Raw genomic sequence first — 27,916 nt, forward strand, 5'->3', positions numbered from 1 at the left:
CTTCTGTCTGTGGGACCTCAGCCAAGTTATTCTACCCTCAGCCCACTCCTGTCAGAGGCGGTCAGGAAGAAGGCAGCTGTGGGCACAAGAGGAGGAACTCACGGCTGTGGAAATGGGGGTGCTGAGGCAGGCAATTCCCACCTGATCCATGACTGCATGGGGGCCACGACTGTGGCCTGGGAAAAGGGGTGTGGGTGGTGGTCTGAGGAGTGCAAGTGGGAGAGCAGGTGCCAGGCTATCCTGTGCCCACAGTGTGTGCTGGAGGGCATTTTGGGCAGGACTGTGCCCAGCTCTGCTCCTGTGCCAACAACGGCACCTGCAGCCCCATCGACGGCTCCTGCCAATGCTTCCCTGGATGGATCGGCAAAGACTGCTCACAGGGTAAGCTGCTGCCCCCCTGGGAATACCCCCCAGAAAAGCCCCCAACCAAGGTCAGGCCCAGAACCTCTCTGCCCCTGGTGCTTCCACCTCCCAGGGCTGAAATCTCCTTCTGCAGATAGGAGTGTTCACCTGAGTCCCAGAGTCTCTACAGCTAACATGATGAATTCCTAGGAGTGATCACTGGCATTATTAACTGCTAGTTTTAAAGATATGAACATTATTGGTAATATCATTAACACTGTAAATGCTGCGTATTAATAGTCCTAGAACCTGAGCAAGGAGTAGCCGCTAAGTTTGCATGGGGAGGAAGAGGAAGCAGGGAAGTAAGGTGAGGCCAGGGCAATCTCTGGGTAGGGGTGAGGGCATTCTCTGGGTAGCTCATGTGAATGATGTCCTGGGCATCACAGGCCCAGACAGGGCAGTGTAGGTACTGTAAGGTGAACCCAGTCTGATACAGAGATAACAGGGGCCTCCAGTTTAAAGGCAGAGACCCAGACTCTGCCCTGTGGAGTCCTTGGCTGATGGGTCAGACCCAGCCAGTACTCCTAGCAAGGTCCCAGTTAGATAGCCTGGCCTGAAGGCATTTCCGTGCTGACGGCGGTGTCATCCTCAGGAAGCTCACCAGCCAATAGAGACTCTCTGCCCTGAGAAAATCCCCATCCTCGTGGGGAAGTTAGCACACACAGTGTTCACACCATAAACACGTGTTTACCATTTACTACAGACACCCACACGCTCCAAATCAGTCAGTCCCCAGAGAGGGAAAAGTGAGAAACCCTCAGAGCTGGGAGAGTGGACAGAGAATCACCAGGAATTCAGGATGCCTGGGCCAAGAGGTGACTGGAGGAGTTGTGCTCACAGTGGCTAAGCCCCCTGCAAGTCAGGAAATGCCAGCCGGGTGCATCGTGGTACCTGGGCTCTGACATGCGCTCCCCCTTCCTCTCCCTCCCTCTCCGTCTGCCCCTTTCTGCCTTGCCCTCACCCTCTGCATCCCACCCACCCCCAGCTTGCCCACCTGGGTTCTGGGGCCCCGCCTGCTTCCACACATGCAGCTGCCACAACGGGGCGAGCTGCAGCGCCGAGGATGGGGCCTGCCACTGCACCCCTGGTTGGACCGGACTCTTCTGCACGCAGCGTAAGCCCCGCCCTCCAGCCTCCCAGCTATTTGGAATCCCATGCTGCAGCCTGCTGGCTGCCATGGGCATCGTCCGGGCCTGCAGTGGAGGGAGGGAGGAGACAGGTGCCTGGCTGTGAGCTAACCACTTCACCCTCCACCCCTGGGATTGGCTGGAGAGGGTGGCTGGCTTCAGGGGATTGATGGGGCCCAATCCTGGAAGGTCAGGGCCATTAGGTACCCCAGCAATCACCAAGACCAGCCACTCCCTGGACAGGGGGCTCCGAGTGGGGAAGAGCAACCTGTGGCTGCGCAGCAGAGAAACACCAGCCTGGCCTCTGGTTCCAGGGCACCTTTGTCCAAAGGACTCCCCACCCGCTTCAGTGTGAGGGTTGAGCGTGGAGTGGCTTGGTGCAGGGTCTCACTGGCCGTCACCCCGTGCTCAGAGAGAGAAGGGAGGTGAGACAAGCTTGGTCCCGACACAGACCGCCACCCTGTTTCTCTCCAGGCTGCCCAGCGGCGTTTTACGGGAAGGACTGCGGGCGTGTGTGCCAGTGCCAGAACGGCGCCAGCTGTGACCACATCAGTGGCAAGTGCACCTGCCGCACAGGCTTTACCGGGCAACACTGCGAGCAGAGTAAGCTGCCCCGAGCCCCGAGCCCCGGTGTCGACGCGGGACCTCGGCCTCCTGCCGCGGGAGCCTGCCCCTTCATGGCCCACCCCTGGGGACCCTGCACCCTCTGTTCTCTTGACTTTGGGGGCAGCTCTCAAGGAGAAAACCTGAAGGTTGGGCCTACATTGGTGTTTGAAGTTTCTTCCTCCAATTGCTGTGGGGATGGGCAAGTTGGGGCAGAGCAGAGGCTTTACTAGGGGAAGGAGCTTAATGATAGAAAGCAAAGCAGACCTTGTTTGATTCGTCTGAAACCCCTGTGGCACCCAGCTTGGGGCCTGGCACTGGAGGATGCTGTGTAAATATGGACCAGGTGAGGAGGTAGGGGTGGGCAACCCCCATCACAGGGTTATAGGTATCATCTTGCCCCAAGGAGCAAACCAGAACACATCAGGCACTACAGAGAAAGAGGCTTTACTCCACAAAAGTGAAAATGTTAACAGCTCAGTTGTGTCTGACTCTTTGCAACTCCATGGACTTTAGCCCAGCAGGCTCCTCTGTCTGTGGAATTCTGCAGGCAAGAATACTGGAGTGGGTAGCCATTCCGTTCTCCAGAGGATCTTCCCAACCGAAGGATCAAACCCAGGTCTCCTGCCTTGCAGGCAGGTTCCTTACCGTCTGAGCCACTTACCTGGCTTACTCCACGAGGCAGAATAATCACCGCTGCCCATGCGTGGGATGGGCGGGGTAGAGAGCAAGCACACTGCAGGGTCTCTGCCACCTCCACTTCGTGCCCCACAGGATGCGCCCCAGGAACCTTTGGCTACGGGTGTCAGCAGCTATGCGAGTGCATGAACAATGCCACCTGTGATCACGTCACTGGCACCTGTTACTGCAGCTCTGGATTCAAAGGGATCCGGTGTGACCAAGGTAAGGCACAGATGGCAGAGGTCCCAGGGGCTAGGAAAGGGTTCCACAGAGGGCGGCTCTGGAGAGATTCCAGCGGGAATGACTGAATTGCGTAAGGACCCTTTGTGACTTCCTTTCATTCACATCTGGGAAGAGACTGGGAGTGGAATGGGGTGGGCTGGGGAGGGGTACCCAGGCGCCAGAGAGTCTGATGGAGCAGGCAGCCTCTCAGGTGCTGCTTCCCTCTGCTCATCCTTGACAAGTCTTGCAAGCCAAGGAAGGGTAACCACAGCTAGTGCTGTGGAAAGGTGAGATGAACGAGCTGGAACTGCTGCCAGATTCTGGTCCTGCCATGACCCACCAAGTGTGCTTGGGCAGGTCACTTCCTTTTGCTGGGGGATCTGTTATCCCCACGCAAAGTGGAAAGACACAGGGTTCTGCTGAGACCCAAGGAGCCCAAAGGGGCTCATCCTTGGCTCCAGGTCTATGGTCAGACAAGACTGCAGCATGTAGCTGTAACGACCAAGTTGAGAGTATGTGAGTAGACTCAGCACAGTGCCTGGCTCGTGAGTGAGCACTGGATGAATGGTTTCTGCTGTTGGTTCAAGGAGACAGGGACGAGAATGGGCATGAAGCATCCGCAGTAAAGGAAAGGGGCAAAAGGCATTTCCACTGCACTCTGACGGGGGATGGGGGCCGGCCCGCATGCCTCACTGAGAGGGGTGATTCTTTAGGAGCAGCAATCCTGAGCACACTGGTTCAGCACTCACAGCTTTCATTGCCAGTCTGTGATTAGTGCTCACAGTGGGATTACTGTCCCCGTGTTACAAATGGGCAGACCAAGGACTCCGAGTCACACAGCTGGTAAACAGGGAGAGGGCCTGAATCCAACTTTTCCTGACTCCTGAGAAACTCAACTCTACCAGTTACTGGCTGTGTGATCTCAAGTAAGTTACCTTTCAGTGACTCAGTTTCCTCATTTGTGAAAGGGAAACAATTAGTCTTTATTTCTTATAGGACTTATAAACATCCCTTTGAGGGCTACTAGAAAGAGTAAATGGGTTAATATCTGTAACTCAGTTTTAGAACAAAGTAAAATACTCACTAAACACCTGTTATTTGTTTTCCATCTATGATCACATTTGCTCCTTGTCATGACCCTGGGTGGGACTCCACCTGGGTAGACAGACAGCTGAACACACGTCCAAACACGTGATGCTGAAGGGATTGAGGAATAGGGCCAAGACCTAAACCAGGGTCTCTCGACATTAGAGGAGCCTAGCCCCAGGCTGAGGCGACCTGAGAGGAAGCAGGCCTGCCTCCGGCTCAGCCCCGCCTCTGTCTGCAGCTGCCCTCATGATGGAGGAGCTGAACCCCTACACCAAGATCAGCCCAGCACTGGGTGCAGAGCGGCACTCAGTGGGTGCCGTCACGGGAATCGTCCTCCTGTTGTTCCTCATCGTGGTGCTGCTGGGACTGTTTGCCTGGCGCCGGCGGCGACAAAAAGAGAAGGGCCGGGACCTGGCTCCCCGCGTCTCCTACACACCCGCCATGAGGATGACCAGCACTGACTACTCCCTCTCAGGTGAGAGCTATGCCCCCAGCACCTCCCGCTGCCACCCCCCCAACACATGCACAACCCAGCAGGAACCCCGCGGTATTCTTGGGGACCCCAGGTTTACTGGTGCAGGTGGGTGGTGATGCCTGCAGGGCTGACTGCTCAGACTCGCCTAGAGAGAGTGGCGGCGAGCAGCAGGAGCTAACCTGGAAAGGTAGACAGGGTCCCCAGGGAGTGTCACAGCTATGGTTAGCAGGCTTCATTTCTCCAGAGCTTCCCCTCTCACTGGGCTTCAGTCGCAGAACGTCCACACGAAGCAGTAACTTTCCTAAAGGCTGCAGGGGACCCTCTCCCCAGCCTGATGTCTGCACCACCTCAGGAAACCAGCCTTGGGGCCCACTATCCAAGCCCTGTCTCATTTTTGCTTCCTTGGTGAAGGCCTCAGAGCACCCCTCCCTCCCAGTTCCCAGAGTTAGGAGGGCCCAATCTGCAGTGAGATGGGACAGTGCTGAAAGTGTGGGCTATGTCCCTTGACCCAGGTCTGCGGGAACCCAGCCTGTTCACAAATGCGGTACCAATGCCAGCAGGCATTCGATCTGGGAGTCTGAGAGGGGTGGGGATGGGGCTCTTGGGCCAACCCTTCCTCTCCCCTAAGCCTAGACTGCTGCCTTAGAAGTAAGAACAGCTTTTTGCTTCATATTTCATTAAACTGAAGAGGTCAAAGTGCCCTAACACTGCCCCCAGCCCTGAGCCACAGGAGGGTAGGCCTGCTGGGGGGAGCACAGGATGCCAGCTCTCCACAGCTGGCTCCACGGCTCATGGTTGCCTGAGAAAGCCCAGAGATCACGTCAGCCTGCTGACACGCAATTCCTGCTAAGTGCGGCCTACCATTTGCCCAGCTCTGTGCTACGCACAGCACATCACAGGCCCGGGCACAGGCCCTGCCTGAGAGAGCTGCTGGCCTGGGTGCTGCCCTGAGTTTCAGCCAAAGCTGAGATCCTCTGATGAAGTCCCAAAGCTTGTAGATTTGGGGACTTTCTTCTCTGACCATAATAAGCAGGGTTGGCTGGGTTTTTCCAGACCATCCCACTGGAATTCCCCAGCCCAGTGTGGAGGTCCTGGAATTTGCAGGAGGGCAAAGCCAGGAGTGGGGTTCTCTCTACAGCCTCAGGAGGCAGGGGAAGATCAGCTCAGCCCTATACAGTGACTCAAGGATACTGAGGCTATCAAACTAACACTTCTCATGCTGGTACCACTGCCCACACTGGCACACTGCAAGCAGGACCAACACAAGGAAAGGGGCAAGTCAGGCTCTACAAGTTTCCAGGGGGAACAGTAGATGCCAGGAAGCTTGGGGGATGGGGGACTCAGCTGCCTCTCTGCAGAGCACTCTCAAGGCGGCCACACCAAGCATTAGATTAGGGCTGACTCATGACAGGGGCAGGGGTATGATGGTATGTGGCACCTTGTTCTCTTCCCAGATTTGTCTCAAAGTAGCAGCCATGCCCAGTGCTTTTCCAATTCCAGCTACCACGCACTGGCGTGCGGGGGGCCTGCCACCAGCCAGGCCAGCACTCTGGACAGGAACAGCCCCACCAAGGTACCGGGCCCCTGACTCTCCCCAGTCCCCATCCACTCTCTTCCCACTGAGCCCTCCCCTCTGCCTGGGGAAGAAATTGCAACGCCACTAACCAGGGTCTGCATGGAACCAATTGCCAATACCATAAACAGAGCCCCGTGACCCCACATATACACTCTATGATGCGTGTAAGAGGAAGCCAGCAGGCTCAATGGAGCCAACACGGGCCAGGTAACCAGTACACGCCACATGTGACCAACCCACAGCATCACTCAGTGAAACACACAGCCCCATACCCTGTGTGTAACCAGCGGGTGCCAAGTCATGGGATCATCTTGTAATCATCTGTAGCCTTCTTGTCACACACAACCACGTGACCACTTTTGCCTCATGTTAACACATAATGAAAACACCCCACCACTCATCACTGCAGTACGTTACCAACACCGTGTGTCCCACAAGCGCACAGAGTAACTGCCAGTGCTCAGGTACCACCTGACATCCTTGTACCCGGACACACTACATGTTTTCAGTATACACCCACAACATATGTTGCTATCAGAACCACCACACGGGACACAGAAACATCAGCCGCAGCCCGTGTTCCCACTGACAGAGTCGGGCAGCACTTCAAGGTCAGGTGTGTACCACCCTGGACAGGGCCCTCCCTCCCAGCTTCCAACATAACGCTGGCTGATGGCAAGATGTCCTTTTACATAAGTCACAGGCCCTTGGGCAAGGACGTCTCAGCACACACATGTACTAACCCCCGCTCCCAGTATGCCAGGACCTATAATGGGCAGAGAGGTTCAGAAATGAGAAACAGCCCCCAAAGACCACAAGGTCAAAGGGCTCACGCTGCACGCATGCAGACATACACACCATGGATCATGGGAAGGTTGGGTGAACGAGGGGGGATTGGTACAATCCCAGGATTCCTGGCTTCTTGTACCTCTGTCCTGGGTCAGAAACATGTACAGGAGCACAGTTTTCATCCTCCAGCCCTGTGCCTTTGAGCTATAGGGATCATTTCTCCCCCTCTGCCCCACAGAAAACATCCACAGACCACAGATCTGGTAGGAGTGCATCCTGAACCCCCCCAGCAACAACAACACAGACCCCGTACAGCCCCAAGAGCTACTACTATCAAGCCAGCACCCAAAGGTCACTCTTCGGGGCTCTCAACTTCAGTTCTCCTATGGAATGGGAGTGCTGCATGCAAGGGGACCTTGAGGTCCACATGCAAAGCCTGTGACCATCAGCTCAACCCAGCTTCAAAGCTTTAGGCCTATCTGAGGAGCCAAGGGAAAGGAATCCAGAAGTTTCCCAGTAGGAGGCCCTTGATTAACAAGAGCCACGTTATCAAGGCTACAGTGGACGCGAGGGAAAGGATGCCAGGGATGAGAGGCCAAGTCCCTGTGTCCCTGTCATTCTTGGTCTCATTCTAACAGCAAAGTACCAGGCACCTTCTGTCACTAAGTCAGGGGGTGGAGCTACTACAGTGCAGCCCACTTGGTGATCCTCTGGCTCACTTCACCCTAGGGCCCCAAAGCGGTTCTGTGTAGTCAAGAACCCTCAGCCTAGCAGATGTGTAGCAGGGGCAAGCAGCTGTGATGACATGGAAAGGACATGGGTCTAGGAGCTGAGACCTGAGGTGTAGACCCAGCTCTTCTGTGTGTGACCCTGCATAGGGCCCACGAGCAGGACTCAGGTCCCCATCTGTGAAATGAGAACAATGATCCTTGCCTCATATGAAGGGCAGCTGTGAGAGTGCAGGACGCTATCCTGACGCCTTCTCCTGGTCACATGAAAGGGAGACTCTCCCTCAGCCTGGATCAGGCGGCAGAGGGGATGCTGATGCTGCAGGTAGCCTCGGCGCCGCCCCCTCTGCTGGGGATGGCCTCACGCTGCAGCCGAGACACTGCTACACACCCTGTCTCCCGCAGCTCAGCCCCACCCAGCTGACCTGCCTCCCCCACCAGGGCCAGCTTGGCTCAGGTCAGTTCTTGGCTCCCCTTTGTCCCTGGGGCCTGGAAGCCCTACAGCTTCAGCCAGACAGCTTAGATGGGGACATATGCTCGGCTCCCACTGGGCCCAGCCACACCATGGTGGCCTGTCATAGAACACCTCGTCCATCAGCCCAAAGACCTAGCACCTAGGTGGGTCAGAGTCATCACAGGGGTGGTACATGAGGGTGGGCAAAAGCAAAGGCTGGGCAGGGGCATCTCAAGGGCACTAGATATTAACTCGTTCTCCTGCTTTCCAAACAGCTCAGTAACAAGTCCCTTGACAGAGACATGGCAGGCTGGACCCCCTACAGCTATGTGAACGTGTTAGGTCAGTAGTGGTTTGAGTCTGGTCCCTGGCCATCATGCCCCGCCATCTTCTCCTCCTCCCACATTGACAGGGGCCCTGTCCCAGCTCCAACAGAGAGTTAGTAGATAAATCTTAAGCATGATTTCCCCCAGGAAAAACGGGTGTGGGGAGGAAACCCAAGCCCCTATTTCAGTTCTCATAAGCAGATGAAGCCCAGGGCCCCTTTCATTCCTATTAGGGGATAGGTGAGGGTGGCTGTGACCAGGACCACAAGGGAGAAAGCTTGGGTCCAGGTGTGGGGATTCAGGTTGGAGGCAAAAGATGCACTTACCATCTGGGAAAGGGACCCCCTGCCTGAGCCAGGCCCTACTACCAAGGTGCCCCATTCAAGGGCTTCTTCCCTCTGCCCCACTGCCCTGGTGACACTAATTCCTGTGGGGGGTGGGGTGAGGGATGGGGCGAGAGGCAGCAAGGCCATTTGGCCTCAGCTCTAGCAAACCCCGGTGGACCCACTGGCTCTAGGCTCCCTCAGATGCTACACGGAAGCCCTAATTCCCTTCAACCTGCTCCACCCTGCCTCTTGTCCCCCCTCCCACCCCTGTACTATGCACCCCTCCCCTGCCATACCAGGGCCCTGGGAATAATGGCTGCTCCCTGTCATTCCTCTCACTAGACTCCCATTTCCAGATCAGTGCCCTGGAAGCCAGGTACCCGCCCGAAGACTTCTACATTGAACTTAGACACCTCAGCCGCCCCGCTGAGCTACACGCGCCAGGTTAGACTCCCAGCCCTATACCCTCTATCCCCTGGACCCCTGAGGCCATCCTTTCAGACCAGACCCAGCACCTACCCCAAATCCCCTTCCTATCCCTTAACCCACCCCCATGGACCCAGAACTCTCCCTGTTGAGCCCCTTCCCTCCAACAAGCCTAGTTCCCCATGGGAAGAAGGAAACCTGTCTGGATTCCTCAGTCATTCCTGCTATCAAGCTCAGTGGATATGTACAAACTACAACTGGTTTTATGTGGAGGGAACACAGCATAACCACACTCCCTGCAGACCATGGACTACAACGCCAAACCACTGAGAAACGACTTGGGGGTGGCCACATCTTTGGGCCCAAGAGTGTGGATGACAGAGAGTAGACTGGCCAAAAAGCCCAGAGTTCCCCAGAGGGAGAGTCCAGACCAAGCACTCCTAGATCCAAGCGCAGGTGGTCCAGGAGGGATCTAGAGAGGCTGAGGCCGGATGTGTCAACCAGCGTCCTCTGGGCCCATATATTAGGCTCAAACCTGGTAGCTTGGGAAAGATGCAAAAAGGAGACTTTGAAGGTCAGTCCCTACTGTGGGAGGAGGTGGGGTAGGAGTTACAGAAGTAGGTCCAATGAACAGAGAATTTGGGCCCCCAACAAAGTGCCCCTGCCCTTGAGGGCACCCTGAACACCCTTGGGGCCTAAATTCAGGCTCTAGCTGGTTCCTAGAGCTCAACTGAAATGCAGCTCTAGCAACCCCTGCAGGTCTCCGGGTCCAGGGGCAGTAAGAAGAGCAAAGGTCTGAACTCATCTACCCAGTAAGTAGTTATGGGCTTCAGAAACCCTGGGCTTATACCCAGGAGGCTGTGCTCCTGGCTGTCAGCCCCTTGAGCAGTGCTCAGGACATTCAATAATCCCACAGAATACAATCCCCACCCCTTGAAACATACACACACACACACACACACAATCACCACCCTGCACCCCTTTCCACTTGGAAGCATCCTCTGGGCTCAGCCCAGATCTCTCTCTTCAACTACTACAGACAAAGCCACCACATGTCCTGTTTTGGCTTACACTGATAGGCTGGTGAACAATGGGAGAGTGCACTTCATCTGGGTTCTACGTGGAGCTCACCTTCTCACTTGTTGGTGTGGTCTCAGACAAGTCATTGCCTTTGAGTCTGTATTCTGTTCTATAAAAAGGGGGTTAACTTTTTAATAGCCTAGCCTCCATCCCTCAGGGAGGGCAAAGGAAGCCCCCGGTCCCAGAATAAAGATGCCAGGGGTTCAGATTGTTGCTGTCCTATTTCTGAAGGGCACAGGTACCTATAGGTCCTTTAGAAGAATAGCAAACTTGAGAAAACTTGGACCTGGCTCTGCTCTATCACTCAGTACCATGTGGAAGGCAGGGAGACAGGAGGAGGCTTCCGCAAATTCCACTAAGGAGAGAGTTAAGTGGAGTCTAATTGTATTTTAGTAAACTTGCTGCATCCCTTGACTAATACTGCAGCCTCAGTTAAAAGCTGGGGGTGGGGGGGGCGGGGGCGGGCGGGAAGGCTTTGACTGTGAGCTCAAGTCATTACTGTCCAAATTCAAAGTATCATATAGTTTCTTTTCTGGGATCACCAGCAGCAAAGAACCTGAGCTTGGTCCCTGAAGTTTCATGTCCTTCCTACCTCTGGCTGGTGCTGAGGACCATGCATTGTGGGAGCCTAGGATAAACTGTGGTAGCCAAAAGGGAAAAAAGAAATCCTTGGGATTGAAAAACACTGGTAATATTGTTCAAAGACAACTCTCAATTATGTGCATATAGTCCACCCAAAAAAGTGGGGGCAGGGAACTAAAAGAGCTGACTGGCTGGGAATGACTATATAACCTGTAGAGAGGACTAATCAACCTCAGCTGCCTGTCCACCTCCCTCTGGCTCCCCTCAATCGAGCATCGGATCCACAAGGGGAGAGACAGGCAAGACTAGAGCTATGAGGTGAGAAAGTCTTCACTCTCATTCCAAAATCCAACAGAACTGGGATTTGGAATGTCATACACCCTTCCCCCAAGCTAAGAACTGGTCCTGATTCATTCCCTATCCTATATTCCTGGAACCTGGAACTTCACTTACAGTGACTATAGGTGGCATCAGAACTGCCTGTGATCGCCTCTAGGAAGACATTCCCCTCAAAGAGGTTACAGAGCAGTAGTGCTAGGTATGCGCGGGGTGACAGAGCTCACCACTTACGCGTAGGAGCTTTTTAAAGGACTCTCATATGGTCAAGATGATTTAGAGGAGATTAAACCCCGAGTAATTTTCTAGAACTAAAGAACTATTTTCTGGGTAGGAGAGAACAGGAAAAAAAAGAATAATAATACATGTAGTCTAAGTAAACCTCATTCACCCCTCTATTTTTCTTTCCTTTTTCTATTTTTACACAGGTGCTTGTGGAATGGATAGACGTCAGAACACATACGTTATGGACAAAGGCTTCAAAGGTAGAGTATCTAATCATGATGTACTGTTAGGAAGGCTAAGAAAGATAATGCATCTCAAATTGCCAGGGTTTCTACCAGAGACAAAACTATGCATTTCCTCCCCCCACTCCCCAAAAAAGTTAAAGACCACAAACCTGGGACGGCTGGGTAGCTCTGCCCAGGAGGAGCAATCATAATAATAACGATTTCATCTTTTGATTTCAGTTGCACCTGCTTAGGAAATGCTTGTGGGATTTTTTATAGATGCCAACTAAATGTCTTCGGAAATGCAGAATATCATTATCCTACCAATTAGTATGAGTTCAATTGATTATGAAATCTGAAATAAAGTCTATCTACTTGCCCCAGAAGCCTCCTGTCATTGCACTGGTGAGGAATGCCACCCTGTACCTGCTGGCTTTCTGGGGGTGTAAGGAATGAAAATGACACCTAGTGTTACTATTGTACGATGCCCCATCTTTACGAGGTCTCTGTCCCATAGAGCAGGGAAGCTAGGACTAATCCCCAGCACGTGAGAACTGCAAGTCAGATCATCCCTCTAGGAAGTATACAGGTGAAGCCACAGATGAAAGGTCAGGTCCTTTCCCAGGCTTAGGGCCTAGGTTTAAAATGAGAGAATGTATGAAATAGGTGGCTTTGAAAATTATGCCACTTATTAACTATGACAAACCTCTCCAAGGCCCAGTTTCCTCAATTACAACGTTGAGATACGAATGCATGTCCTACGGTCTAACAAGGTTACCCTGAGTATGCAATAAAAATCACAAATCGGATGAGTTTTTGCATATTGTACAGGATTATACTGATGTAACAGAGTTGTCCCTTTGTCTCTGAAATCTATTCAAGAATCTCAGCCAGGGACTTCCCTGGTGATCCAGTGCCTAAGACTATGCTCCCAACGCAGGGGGCCTGGGTTCTATCCCTGGTTGGGGAAGCAGACCCCACTTGCCACAACTAAGACCTTGCATAGCCAAATTAAATTTTTAAAAAAGAAATTCAGCCAAACTGAAAGAGATAAGACTTACAGCAACGATCCCAGTGGATATCCTAAATCAATCTGTGTACCACAATCACCTGGAAAGCTTGTGAAAAATACAGATGCCCACACCCTGCGTCCCCAAGATTCTGATGCAACAGATCAAGAGCGCTGAGTGCCTCAGGGTATCCTTATGTAGCAGACCACCTAACACTTACAAACCACTGGTCTAGACTGATTCAGATTTCCCATCAGATTTAGCCTAAGATATTCCTGAGACACAACTATTTCCTAACCAAGGAGAGCTAGTCATATACAGCCCTTTGTGGGGTGGTTACTAGAAGTAGGGGGTGCTAGGCACAGGTGGCAGTGAGCTCTGTGTTCTGAACACCACAAGGGCAGGAAGAACAAGTCTCCACCAGCACATGTTAAGATGTGCATTGCCCAAGAGAACTATCTGGGGACAGGTGGCTACCCATAGGCTCCTGGTCAGCAAAGAACCCTATACCCTTGGGAGCATCATTCTGGCAATTTTTTTTTTTTTTTTTGACTTAAACCACCTGAATGAAAGCGAGCACCATCACAGTAGACGAAGCTGAACAACAGAAAGGGAACTATACTGTTTCATCACCATGATCCTGGACCTCAGTTTCTCCAAGAGGCACGGGCCCTTAACAGCTCTGAGAATACCCATTACTCAAGCCTGAATGAACACAGGCCCAGACACCGCAGTACATGAACACACATTTCCCAGCGCACTTCGTGTCCTGCGCATTGTGGTTAAGAGCTGTTACTCGCAGCCACGAACGCGAAACGCAGTTAAGGACAGCAGTGTCCCAGCCTCAGCATCACGCACTCCTGTTTTGTGGGATCATCCATTTGAGTCTGAGCGCAGGGGAGGCCGAAGAGGCTAGTGGCCAGGTTTCGTTTCACCACCCTGACTATAAATCTCATCCTCTAAATTGGAGAGAGAAGAGGGCTATATAGGCAAATGTACCAACAGGTATTAGGGATCAACACACCAGAAACCAGAGAAAAACAGAAAATCACAGGTCCAAGCTTTACACATATCAAGGACATGGCATAAACCCCACCAACTGGATGTCCCCCCAAAACATTCAATAAACAAGTTATGTACCAGGAGTGGAATTACTTCCTAAAACTGCTGGGCCAGACCAAATCAGTGGTTATCAGAGTTAAGAGTGTTAGTTCTCTGAACTCAGTCGGAAAGAGACCTGATCTGGGAGTTAAAAGATTTGGGTTCTATATGGGGCAATTCCCTGAGAGTCCAGTGGTTAGGACTTGGCGCTTTCGCTCCCAGAGCCCACGGTCAATCCCTAGTTGAGGAATGAAGATTCTGCAAGCCCCAGAACTCAGACAAAAAATTAAAAGAAAAAGAAAAAAAAGAACTGAGTTCTAGTCTTGCTTCTTGCTGTGTAGCACTGATTCGATCACAGTGCTGTTTTCTGGGTCTTGGTTTCTTCCTCTATTAGGACAGGGTCTGTAAAGCCCTTTCCAGCTCTGACATGCTAAATTTTAATGTAATTCAGTCAATGCTCCCTCTCTCCCGTTACTTCCTGAAGACCTCCCCTTGTCATCCAGGAGGTTGCATGAGGCCACTCATACTGCTAACCCCATTTTCTCTCTAAACACCTTTCCATCTCTCCTTCCCCTTCCTGACCCTCACAATTATTCTCCAACAAACTGCTTCATGACAACACTTTTCTGTCATGCATTTCAAAGTGCTATAGAAGAAATCCTCCCCACTAGTCTCCATCACCCTTATCCTGAAATCCTGGGTCCTACTGCTGCTGCCACTTTCCCCACCTGTATGCCCCTTGCTAATCCAACCTTCAGGTGTCTCCTTGCAGTAACCCTGGCTTCCAAGGTAATCGGGAGCCCACTGACATCCTGAAAACTTTTTTCAGCCAGTTTTTTCCCCCTCCCTCCAGTTCTCCTTCTGGCCCTGAAATCTCCCCAACTCCTCTCCCCAGTCCTTATCTCTCAATCAAGAGAAAGGTGGGAAGTCAGGGCCCAAGAAGAGAAAAGGCAGTGTGGCCTCCTAATATGAGTAGGCTGAGAAGAAAAGAGATGGGTATTTGGTGCCTGGGTTTTCAGCAACAGTGAAATATTGGCATTAACTAGATGATAATGTGAACCTAAAGGCTGGGGTTGGGTTTCCCTGGTGAATCAATGTTAAAGAATCCGCTTGCCAAAGCAGGAGGCTCAGGCTGGATCCCTGGATCAGGAAATCCCCTGAAGAAATGGCAACCCACTCCCGTTTTTTTGCCTGGGAAATTCCATGTGGGCTATAGTCCATGGGGTTGCAAAGAGTCGGACACAACTTAGTGACTGAACAAAGGCTAGTGTTAAGTTCAAATCCTACTCACAAGGTAGCCTTGGAAAGTCATTTCCCCTTCTCAATTTGCTGCTTCCATTATAAGATGAAGATGTTTCAACCAGCTCATTTCAGAGACCCCTTCTGCCTCTGATAGTATGTGGCTGTATGTGATTTGGGAGAGGTAGGAACTATGTGAGAAGCAGTACCAGGGCATTGTAGGGCTACATCTGCCGGCTTGATGCTAATTACAGGCCTTGAAAGAGTGACTCCCCAGAGCGTGGGTAGCCTTGCTTGAAGCTTCCCTTTTCTTTGCAACACGCCCAAACTGCAGACACTGGCACAGAAGTGGGGCTATAAAAAGATGAGGAAGTGTCCTAAAGCAGCTGGTTATTCTTCCCCTTGCCCTGCCCTCCCTCAGGGCAGGCAGGTAGATGACTCATCTGGAGAGAGGAAGAGCTTCCTGAAGTCTAGTTTTCCAGCTGGCCTTGCCCTTCCCCTCCCCCTCCAGTCCTCAGAAGTAGAATCCAGATTATTCTGTATTTCAACACCCTCCCAATGCCGCCTCAAAACACACGCGCGCATGAGCACACACTCTTCTCTTTTTGTCTTTACCTCTGGCCCCTTTATGGATGATACAGCTGCTCCCTGAAACTAGCTCCCATTCCCACAAAACCAAGCTTCTCTTTTACCCATTTAGGTGCATCCTTGGCTACAGAGCCAACTCTTTATCTCCCCAAACTTGAAAGCAGCCAGCTCTTCTGGTGGATACAAGAGCTGCACTACCGGGAGGCTGAGCCTCCGTTTGGCAAGGAGCTCGAGAGTCAAGGCTTTCCCAGTGCTTAACAGTCGGCCATGGGATGTCCACAGAAAGCCTACAGCTTGGCTTTCTCAGCAGAGCTGGGCCCCACGGGTAAAACACCCTCCTTGTTGAGGGTGAACTGTATCTTTAGATACAGATACAGTTTGCAGTTAGGATATAAGAGAGGAGGCTGTTGTCGCTAAGTCAGGTCCAACCCTTCTGTGACCCCCTGGACTGTAGCCCACCAGGCTCCTCTGTCCTTGGAATTCTCAGAGCAAGAATACTGGAGTGGGCAGGCATTCCCTTCTCTAGGGGATCCTCTTGACCCAGGAAGTGAGCCCCAGTCTCCCAAACTGCAGGAAGATTCTTTACCATCTGAGTCACCAGAGAAGTCCATAGACAGGGTAACAAAATGTGAGGGGAAAACATCTTGATTGGGTATCAGAGAAGGTAGGGGTTGTCCTAACTTACTAGCATTAGGCAAACTTTATGGGCTTCAGTTTCCTCATGTCTAAAGTAGTACTATTAGTCCTTACTGCGTGGGTCCCCTGCACAGATGTAACAAGAATCAGATGATCTAACTGGAGTGAGCGGAGACCAGCTATGTGTGCTATAAAGCGAGCTATCACTAAGCATCCAATTTTAGAAAATATGTAACTGAGTCAGATGCCAATCAAAGCAAAAGGATGTGCCTGCATGGGGACAAGGGGCGAGGTGTAGGACTTTCCACTCAGGGAGCAGCCCTTTAAGCAACACTGGAAGTCCTCAGCTTCCACGTGAGCAGCTGAGTCATACTGCCTTACTACTTGGCTGGGAAAGTCAGAGAACCTCAAGTGGCAACAGTTGGCCAGCTGGGCTTCTTAGACTTAATTAACCCCAATCCACTTATACTAAGGAACAAAGTATTCACTAGAAGCAATTTAATGTGGCTCAGGTAGGTCATGACCAAGGACCCACAGCCACCTCCCCCCCATGAGCACCTCACCAGCAGTTAGGACAATCCAGCCTCCCTTTAGCCTCCGCTAGGGCTGGCTGGGACTGCTATCTAGCAAGGATGTTTTCTCGAGACTTCCCTAGTGGTCCAGAGGTTAAGAATCAGCCTGCTAATGCAGGGGCATAAATTGGACCCCTGGTCCAGAAAGATCCCACCTGCCAGGAGCAACTAAGCCTGTGTACCACAACTAATGAGGCTATGCACTAGAGCCCGGAGTCACAACTACTGAAGCCACCTCGCCTAGAGCCCGTGCTCCACAACAAACGCCACCACGATGAGCAGCCGGCACACCACAACTAGAGAAAAAGCCTAAGGGCAGCAACGAAGACCAAGGACAGCCAAAAAGAATTTTTAGAAAATACTTTCTCCTCTCTAGGGTTCTAGGCTAGAGAGGGCACAAACTAAGAACGGACCCAAGGCTCACATCTCTCTCTCTCTGCTTGTGGGCTAAGTTGTGACACAATGTGCTCTGAGCCTGGTTTTGGAGCTTGCTTTAATACCGACAACCAGTGTGACCCTGGGGAAGTCACTGCCCTATTCAAACCTCAATTTCCTCATTAAGTAGTAAAGCGGAAGGGGAAATAATTATTACTGCTGTGCCTACACTAGAAGGAACTAATAGGTGAATGCAGTTTTGTACAAGATTGAGGAAACGTTAATTGTGAAAACAAACATAAATAACCCTACACTAACAAAGAAGTGTTAGTCGCATCTGACTCTGCGAACCGATGGGACTATAGCCCGCCAGGCTCCTCTGTCCATAGGATTCTCCAGGGAAGAATACTGGAGTGGGTAGCCATTCTCTTCTCCAGGGGATTTTCCTGACCCAGGGGTCAAACCCAGGTCCCCTGCATTGCAGGCAGATTCTTTAACACCTAAGCCACCAGGGAATCCCAACCAAAAAAAGTAAATCCCCTCCAACCAGTTCCCTGTTGTGGGAGACCCCTGCAGCAGCACACATCAACTACTCTGCAGTCACGCGCAGTGTCCTCTCCCTGGAGGTACCTCCAGTCACCTCCTGAATTACATTACCACTTCCACTTCTTTACATTTTTATTAATTTCACGAGTTGGAGGCAGAAGGCATAAAGAGCGGCCCAAAATGTAATCCATGGTGGTTCTAGGGAAAGATCATCTGAAAATTTTACCATCTGCTACCACTTATAGAAATTTAGAGCTAAGAAACAGAAATTTCACCATCTGCTACCACTTAAAAGAAATTTAGACTTCTAAGATCACTCTTGACTAAAGTCCCTGCAACTCAGTGCTTATTTCTAGAGCCCCCTGGCTGGCAGAGCCTAGGAGGAGGGCCAGAGCTGCCAGATTAGTCTTCTGCTTTTTCCGGGCAAATTCTGCCACATTTGAAATGATCAACAGGAGGCAGGAATTTTCCCCCAAAAGGTAAAACAGCAGAGAGACTGAAGGAAGGGTTCCTCTTTCCTTGTGACTCCCAGTAACAAAGAAAACCTTTCTCCTCCAGTGAACTACAGTTACCTTGCTTCATATTTGGAAATTAGTTTGCAACCTTTCATAGCCTAATATACTCGAAAGTCTTAGGGATGACACATCTGAGAGACACTAGGAGAAGCAACATGAGTTCTCCTGGTATCAGAAAAAGAGTCTGCAAAGTTAGATTTCAGTGAGCATTCACAAGAACAGGAGTAAGTGACCCCACAAGATATACTGCAGGCTTGCTAGAAAACAGAACTTCCCAAAGCCTAGCTTGAAACCAAGGTGCTTTTTAAACCTGTTACACTTCAATCTGCCCTGCCTCTGATCATGAGCTTCGCGAGAGCACATACTACCCGTGGGCTGTCTAAAGGTTGCCAAATTGCTGATACTTGTGCCGAATCACACACCTACTGCTGAACCTAAGCTTAGTCGTCAAAAAGAATTCAGAAAAATGATGTCACAGAAAACACACAGCCAAGGAGTCCTGAGGCATGGATTCAGGTATTGGCACTGCCATTCATGTGCCATGTGACCTTAGCCAAATCACTTCAGCTCCCTGGGCCATCATCCTCTAAAATGCAAACAGTCAACTATCCTTGCAGGATTTTATAAAAATTAAATACAGATGTGAAAGCACATTACGAATATCTTGAATTAATCCCTCTCTGATGCTCTGCCTACTAAAACAAAAAAGTTCTCATCCCCCAAAAAACATGTTTCTTTAAAAAAAAAAAAAAGAACTCTGCTTACCTCAGAAAGCATTTCTCAACGTAGTTAGTAAATGAATCTTAGCCTGTCATAGGCGTTTACAACTTCACAAGTCTGACAGCACATAAACTGTACTCTGCTTTTGGTATTTAAGCGTATGTCCTTGTTTGTCCTAAGAAATTTCTCTTGCCTTGCAGATTACATGAAAGAATCCGTGTGCAGTTCTAGCACTTGTTCCTTGAATAGCAGTGAAAACCCTTATGCCACAATTAAGGACCCACCCATCCTCACCTGCAAGCTTCCAGAAAGCAGCTATGTAGAAATGAAGTCGCCTGTGCACAGGGGGTCTCCGTACACAGATGTGCCATCCTTGTCGACATCTAATAAAAATATATATGAAGTTGGTAGGTGTCTCAAATAAGTAACTTAGTGAAAGCAGGGCATCAGTGCAGCATCTGAAGTCAGATCAGCCCTCTCCAGTCCCCATTTTGAAAACATCCCCTTCTTTTGTTGTTTTTTTAAGGAATTCAAAGTGAACTATCTTTTGCAGGACCTCTATCTACTCTTATACAAGAAATCAAATTCTTGTGCCAACTCTGCTTTTTAAAATACACTAAGTATGAAGCAGAAATACTGGGGATGGGGAGCTGATACATACATACATACATACATACACACACACACACTCCTCAACTGATTGTTGACACAAATTCCTGTTTAAAACAGAAAACAATCAGAAGAGTTTGCAAGTTTTGAAATTATCTTATTCTACTTTCTCCCAGTTGAACCCATGTCCCTGGGTTCACTGATAAGACTCCTACCGCTAAGGTAGGAGGGATATTCTAAGGTCCCTTGGTTTTGACCGGAGCTTGGGATTCTGACAACACACTCAGTTAAATTTTCAATCTCTTGAACAAGCCTCAGTCCTAACCCTCATACACTTATCCTAAGTCCTTGGTTTCTCTCCCCACCAAGTTAAATAGAATTCTCCACCCCCGCCCAACAAGGCACCTAAAGCTAATCTGTTCTCTGAACTCATTTTTCACTATATTCCTTAGAGCCCACAGTCAGTGTGGTCCAAGAAGGCCGCGGCTGTAACTCCAGCTATATCCAGAATCCATATGACCTACCTAGGAACAGCCATATTCCTGGTCATTATGACCTCCTCCCAGTAAGAAAGAGCCCTGCCAGTGGGCCACCCCAGCACAAGCAGTCTTAAGAGGGATAAGCCTCTCTCTCACAATGTGCTCCGCTGAATATTCTCTGACTCTCTCAAAGAAGACAATCCTTTGACTTGAAATAATGGCACAGACTGACTCCAGCTGCGTATTAGTTATAACATTCACCTGGAACTAAAGAAGAGCTTCCAAGGGACTGGGTTAATTGTTCAAAAAGTCTGTTCTCAAAATCAAAATCCACCCCCCACCCACCCCCCAACCCCAAATGCTCTGGATGATATGATCTTTTAAAACATTTAAGATACAGCTACTCATCAACATCAGCTAAATATATATATTATCTGAAACATGTTGCTTAGAAAGCATGTAGAATAGGTTTTACCAACTTTCCTAAGAGGAAAGGGAACTGGGGAGGTGAGGGGACTACTTTGAGGCAACTGAAATGTATATGTATCTTTAGTTCCTCAATTATCTGCTTTATTGCCGAAGATAATTAGTACTTAGACACAAACTGTGTTAACATCAATCCTAAAGCACCTGTACATGGTATGTCAGGTCAAATAAATTATAATAGCCAAGCTTACAGAGTTTAATATATAGTCTAATGCTGACAACTTCAATTTTTTTTAAATAAAACTTTAAGAAATACAAATTAACTCTCCCTCTTCTGCCCCTGGTAGTAGTAGAAGAAAAAAAAGTTTCCAGAGTGCAGCAGCCTCTTTCAGTCAAGCAATGATTTCTAAGCCAGCTTTACCAAATCTTGCCAATTCAAAGTTCAAGAACACTGCAAGCCGATCCCGGCCTTGTTGTATCTCCTTAGCTATCCAATTCCTGAGTCATTTCATATGAAATAAAACTCTGAGATGATGCCTTTCAGCAAGCAGTAATAGACTGGTAAGAATTAAATATCCCTACAAATGGTTATTTGGCCTCCCGAATTTATTTTGGTTGGCATTCCTTGACTCAGAAAAGTACATGCTTTCAAGCATTTCTTCATAAATCTTAAGCTTGATGTAGTATGGAACCTAAAACTGCAGAAGAGATTAGACTCCCATTTTTAGGAAGTAGAAATCCACTTCCTAAAAGCGGATATAGAAGTTTAAGTTGTTAAAGTGCATTATGCTTTTTGATGGAACTAAATGAAATGATTAAAGAATGGACTGTAACAAATTGCTGTGACATGATGTAAAAACTTAAGTATATGAACTACTTCCATCTTCCAAGCACCACCTACTGAGATGGCCAAAAATGTATTACAAGAGCCTAATGCCCCTGATTCCAGTATTTGGTGTATCTATATGTTCCACTTTAATGAATATAAGTAAACAAGAGCTCAGATGGGTCAAAAAGCCACCACTCCCAAGCCCTAAGGAGGACCTCCTCACAAGAATTGAACACCCAAAGGGCAAACTGAGAAAACCAACGGCCACCCTGATACCACTCCATTCCCTGATTAACAGTCCAGACCATAAAAAATACTTCCAAACAGGTATACAGAAGAGGAACCAAGTGACTGGAAATGACTGCAAAGCTGGAACAGCTGCTACAGGAAATGGGGGAGTTCTGCAGCCCTTGACACACACTGGAAGTCTGCCATGGAACCCATTAGTTTGGGCAATAACCAGCAAAAGCAAGAAAATAAATGAGTAAATCCTCCCTCCCCCACTTCACTCAAGGCGCAAACAAATTTTATTGTTAGGGGAAAATATAACACTTACATGAATGCTGCATGTGTGCATGGGAGCAAGTGATCAGCAATAGCAGATTTACTTTCCAAAAAGCCTTATTAAAATATAAATACTAGAAAATTACTTTGTAGGCCCAAGGAAATGTTTCTCATACATATGTAGAAATATAGATAAGAGACTTACCTCGGTATTTCAGGGCAACAAGTGCTCAAGTATCTTGTCAAGTAAGGATCTAGAAGCATGGTGAAGTCAGATCAACAAGAAGGAAGGTGTCTCAGTCCCAGGTTTTACCTTCTTCCCTCACCCTGCGTGTACAGTAACTGCTGTCTGGCAAACAGCAAACAAGCAGCATCACTCAAGTTTCAAGTTTCACCTCTTTTTTGCTGAGTATCTTCTGGGCAAAATTCAGCAAGAGGTGACATGGTGAATTGCAAAAGCACTAGGTCAAGATTAGCATAACTTGCCCTCTCCAGGTTCCTTTTTTTCCCCATGTATTAAAAAAAGGGAGAAGCAGAGAAAGCTAAGGGCGCTCTAACAACCCTAGCTCTAGTGGTATTCTATGATTTTCAAAGAAATGTAATACAACTCAAATCAGGCAATACAATGGAGAAGGGAAAGGCAGAGGGTGTGATTTATCTATTGTGACAATAGATAGCCTTCACATAGCTAAAAGTTACTGATAAAAGACATTTCAATCTAAGAGAGCAACTACTAGGAACTTCTGTCTAGCACTGTCACAAATAGGTTCATGGTCAACCTAAACGTGCACTGTGCATTATATTGGCAACTTGGAAAAATCTGTTCCATTACTTTACAGAAATTAAGTTGACTCAGTGATGTGCATACAAATGAGTAAGAAAAACACAATTATTGTACAATAGCATAATGCAACTGTGAAATGGCAATACTTTTTTAAACAATCCAGATTTGTAATATATTTGTTCACTGTGCAAAGGGATCATACGTTGTACAAAATAAAGTGGATTTCTCAAACTAATTTAACAAGAATGCCTACTGTTGTGCTGCACACTGAAAATGTGTCTATAATCTACACCTTAGGTTTAAAGGTACAACTAACCTACATTTTGTGTGGTCACTCTAGAGAGCCAGAAAAGTGAAAATCATCCTGATAAGGGTTTGAAAATAAAAGTGAAACAGTTCTATCAAAGTTATAAGAGAGTCTTTTCCCTTAAAGTAACAAATGGGAACAACACATTGATGCCCCAAAACGGTGAAAAACTGCACACACATCAGTATACTCAAATAGAGAATTTCTCTGCTTTCACAAATATCTGGACTCAAAGACAAGTATTACAACTTGTGCTCAGCTCCAGAGGCACAAAGGTACTTCTATGGAAAGGAATAAAGGCAAGTGTAATGGCCACCTAATTTGTATAAGTGTAATGAATAGCTGTGGAGAAGGAAATGGCAACCCACTCCAGTGTTCTTGCCTGGAGAATCCCAGGGACGGGGGAGCCTGGTGGGCTGCCGTCTATGGGGTCGCACAGAGTTGGACACGACTTAAGTGACTTAGCAGTTAGCAATGAATAGCTGTCTGCCAATAGAAGTTATCACCCACTATAGGACACTGGGTGCATCTGTTGTAGGATCTTTTAAAATATATGCTTGTGACCTAACTGGTAAAAAAGCAGCAGAATTAATTTTGTAATAAAATACAGATGGTAAAAATAGCTTACTGAATGCATTCAATGGTGTATGTTTAAAATTTCTCCCTTATATTTCAAAGTTTTATATGTACTCCTCATACTTAAGCCAAACTAAAGCCTTTAAACTTGTCAGTTCACAAGCCTTAATGTGGTAGTCAAGTCAACTTAATAAAATGCCTATCCAATCCCAAAGAAAGGCAATGCCAAAGAAGGCTCAAACTACTGCACAACTGCACTCATCTCACACGCCAGTAAAGTAATGCTCAAAATTCTCCAAGCCAGGCTTCAGCAGTACGTGAACCGTGAACTTCCAGATGTTCAAGCTGGTTTTAGAAAAGGCAGAGGAACCAGAGATCAAACTGCCAACATCCACTGGATCATCGAAAAAGCAAGAGAGTTCCAGAAAAACTGCCGCTGCTGCTGCTGCTGCTGCTGCTAAGTCACTTCAGTCATGTCCGACTCTGTGTGACCCCATAGATGGCAGCCCACCAGGCTCCCCCGTCCCTGGGATTCTCCAGGCAAGAACACTTGAGTGGGTTGCCATTTCCTTCTCCAATGCATGAAAGTGAAAAGTGAAAGTGAAGTCGCTCAGTCGTGTCCGACTGTTCGTGACCCTATGGACTGCAGCCTACCAGGCTCCCCCGTCCATGGGATTTTCCAGGCAAGAGTACTGGAGTGGGGTGCCATTGCCTTCTCCGAGAAAAACATCTACTGCTTTATTGACTATGCCAAAGCCTTTGACTATGTGGATCACAAGAAACTGTGGGAAATTCTGAAGGAGATGGGAATAGCAGACCACTGGACCTGCCTCTTGAGAAACCTGTATGCAGGTCAGGAAGCAACAGTTAGAACTGGACAGGAACAACAGACTGCTTCCAAATAGGAAAAGGAGTATGTCAAGGCTGTATATTGTCAGCCTGCTTATTTAACTTATATGCAGAGTACATCATGAGAAACGCTGGACTGGAAGAAACACAAGCTGGAATCAAGATTGCCGGGAGAAATATCAATAACCTCAGATATGCAGATGACACCACCCTTATGGCAGAAAGTGAAGAGGAACTAAAAAGCCTCTTCATGAAAGTGAAAGAGGAGAGTGAAAAAGCTGGCTTAAAGCTCAACATTCAGAAAACGAAGATCATGGCATCTGGTCCCATCACTTCATGGGAAATGGATGGGGAAACAGTGGCAGACTTTATTTTTTGGGGTTCCAAAATCACTGCAAATGGTGACTGCAGCCAGGAAATTAAAAGACGCTTACTCCTTGGAAGGAAAGTTATGACCAACCTAGATAGCATATTCAAAAGCAGAGACATTACTCTGCCGACTAAGGTCCGTCTAGTCAAGGCTATGGTTTTTCCAGTAGTCATGTATGGATGTGAGAGTTGGACTGTGAAGAAGGCTGAGTGCCGAAGAATTGATGCTTTTGAACTGTGGTGTTGGAGAAGACTCTTGAGAGTCCCTTGGACTGCAAGGAGGTCCAACCAGTCCATTCTGAAGGAGATCAGTCCTGGGTGTTCATTGGAAGGACTGATGTTGAAGCTGAAAACTCCAGTACTTTGGCCACCTGATGCAAAGAGTTCACTCACTGGAAAAGACCCTGATGTTGGGAGGGATTGGGGGCAGGAGGAGAAGGGGACAACAGAGGATAAGATGGCTAGATGGCATCACCAACTTGATGGACATGAGTTTGAGTAAACTCCGGGAGTTGGTGATGGACAGGGAGTCCTGGCGTGCTGCAATTCATGGGGTTGCAAAGAGTCGGACACAACTGAGCGACTGAACTGAACCAAAAATAATGTATTTTTGCAATTTAGAAATTAAGACTCATTCAGAAAAGATGTAACAGACAATCCTCAAAACAGGGAGGCTGGTACTTTGACGTCTAAGTGAAAGATAACACATAATCAAGAGTTGTAAGGCTAAAAAAGGTATCTACTGAGAATAATAGTGTTTTAAGTCTATGACTTTAAGACCCAGAATACCACCCAATACCATAAATGATAAAGGCAGCAGGTTGTGCACTCAATCACTGCAAGCTGTGCATTCAATACAGAAGATTCTAGAATGATACTACTGGCCATTCATGAAGCCAGAGGAAAGACAGAAGAGGCTCAATTCATCTGTATATAGCAACAGATGGAAAATCTCAGAAGGGGTGGATGATAGATACGTAAAGGATTCATTAGACTATTACTTATACTTGCATATAATAATTATTAGGGCCTCCCAGGTGGCTCAGTGGTATAGAATCCTCCTGCCAATACAGGGAATGCGGGTACAATCCCTGGACTGGGAAGATCCTCTGGAGAAGGAAATGGTAACCCACTTCAGTGTTCTTGCCTGGGAAATCCCTTGGACAGAGGAGCCTGGTGGGCTACCGTCCATGGGATCACAAAGAATCAGACTGAGCACGCACGTAACAATTACTATATACTATTTATGTAGTAATTTTCGATAAATTTTTTTAAAGATGCTTAATCTAAATGGTAATTCTCAGACTACAACTCCCAAGCTAAACTAGAATGAACCCTAGGATTTGGCCCTTCACTCTTTCCCATGCTCCTTCTTTACTGTTTCAACACAGGGTTGTAGGAGAGAGAAACATTAGGAATATAAGTATGAACAAAGCACTTTCCCTACCTTTGTGGATCTTACAATATAGCAGGGATAAATAGAGGGCCCTGGTGATTCAGTGGGGTGATGACTATATATTTCCTTCTTTCTAGCTTTCTGCAAAGCTAGAAAGACTGAGCAGTGGTCCAGTCCAAACCCACAGGAGGAGGAAACTCTAGTCTATAGTCAGATTACCTCTTCATTCCAGTTTCTGCCTCCAAGGCCACTGTTTAGCCTAGTAGATGGCCCTGCAGAGCCTTGGGAGTGAGTGCTGAAAGCAGTAATCTTGCTCATCTGGATGGGGATAACATGGTCTGAGATTCTGTGGTCTGAGGCAAGGTTAAGTTACATAGACTGAAACACAGAAAAGGAATCCTGTTGGCTATTTTCATCACCATCACTGGTATTAATAACAGAGTAGTTAACAGCCAATACACATGACATCTGTGCCAGGACCTATCAATTCTATGCTTAATTATGTTAAATAATTCAATTCAAATGTGGAGACTACTAATAATTAGATTACTAATAGCCAAATAATGCCAATTATATCATGTTTGTGAACACACAAACCTATACACTTGGATTTAATCATTGGTTCTATTGGAATCAGTCCATGAACTCATCTACCTTACTAGATTCTTCTTAGAGATAATAATAATTAAAAAAATTAAACACAAAAGTTTTTAAAGGTTCTCTCTCCCAAACACAAATATATTTCAAAGTGTATATTAAAAGCCAGCGGAATTTTAACAGTAAAAGCCCAAAAAAACAAGCAATTCTCAGTTCACAGTTGACAATGCAGCCCCTCAAGTGTTTCTCCCCCCATAGTACAATGGTACTTTGATGCATATTGTTGAAACAGTCATTCTGCAAATGTTCTGAAAGCTTTCGTCATATTTAATGGCATTAACATAGGATTTTAATCAAGTTATTGTAAGACCAAAAACATCTTGCAAAGTGTACACCTGACTTTAACTTAGCTATCAAATTTAAATTTTAGTTAGAATGTATAATGATTTGGCTCTAGTACCTGAAAAACACGTACATTCATAGGATTACTGAATCAAAGCTAGGATACATCCCCAAAAGGATCTAATCCAGTCCCCTGGAGAAAGTGAGGCTCAGAGAGACAATGACTAGAAGACCTGTGACTAATATCCAAGTTTTGTCACCCAGTCTATTATACCTACCATGTTCAACCTTTTACCTCAGAATTTAACATACTTTCTAATTGTATGCCTAGTATCAACTTCCTTTCAAATATTATTTCTCTATCCAATTCGATTTTTAGGAAAATGGATACTTCAATAAAAATTCTCTCTCCTAATCCTGATGGTCTCCTTTACTTAAATGGTAGTCAAAGCTGTGGTTTTTCCAGTGGTCATGTATGGATGTGAGACTTGGACTATAAAGAAAGCTGAGCGCTGAAGGATTGATGCTTGTGAACTGTGGTGTTGGAGAAGACTCTTGAGAGTCCCTTGGACTGCAAGGAGATCCAACCAGTCCATCCTAAAGGAGATCAGTCCTGGGTGTTCTTTGGAAGGACTGATGCTGAGGCTGAAACTCCAATACTTTGGCCACCTGATGCAAAGAGCTGACTCATTTCAAAAGACCCTGGGAAAGATTGAGGGCAGGAGGGGAAGGGGACGACAGAGGATGAGATGGTTAGATGGCATCACTGACTGAACGGACATAGGCTTGGGTGGACTCCGGGAGTTGGTGATGGACAGGGAGGCCTGGTGTGCTGTGGCTCATGGGTTCGCAAAGAGTTGGACACGACTGTGTGAC

General features: G+C 48.1%; 1 protein-coding gene across 2 annotated transcripts in view; it reads left to right on the top strand.

The window, feature by feature from the left end:
- The window catches only part of MEGF11 (multiple EGF like domains 11), a 257,227-nt gene extending 234,388 nt beyond the window's left edge, over positions 1–22,839 (top strand). The window contains exons 15-25 of one of the 2 annotated variants that reach the window (XM_040225825.1): positions 253–381; positions 1,388–1,516; positions 2,004–2,132; positions 2,907–3,035; positions 4,363–4,599; positions 6,054–6,172; positions 8,422–8,488; positions 9,141–9,242; positions 11,651–11,707; positions 19,174–19,380; positions 20,035–22,839. In XM_040225825.1, coding sequence (XP_040081759.1) covers positions 253–381; positions 1,388–1,516; positions 2,004–2,132; positions 2,907–3,035; positions 4,363–4,599; positions 6,054–6,172; positions 8,422–8,488; positions 9,141–9,242; positions 11,651–11,707; positions 19,174–19,380; positions 20,035–20,195 — 1,466 coding nt within the window. In that variant the 3' untranslated portion in view covers positions 20,196–22,839. The remainder of the gene's footprint in view (positions 1–252; positions 382–1,387; positions 1,517–2,003; positions 2,133–2,906; positions 3,036–4,362; positions 4,600–6,053; positions 6,173–8,421; positions 8,489–9,140; positions 9,243–11,650; positions 11,708–19,173; positions 19,381–20,034) is intronic. The other variant, XM_040225826.1, reaches the window with a different exon arrangement.
- The last annotated feature ends 5,077 nt before the right edge of the window (positions 22,840–27,916 follow it).

Source organism: Oryx dammah, unplaced genomic scaffold (genome assembly GCF_014754425.2).
Source record: "Oryx dammah isolate SB20612 unplaced genomic scaffold, SCBI_Odam_1.1 HiC_scaffold_26, whole genome shotgun sequence".
NCBI lineage: Eukaryota > Metazoa > Chordata > Mammalia > Artiodactyla > Bovidae > Oryx > Oryx dammah.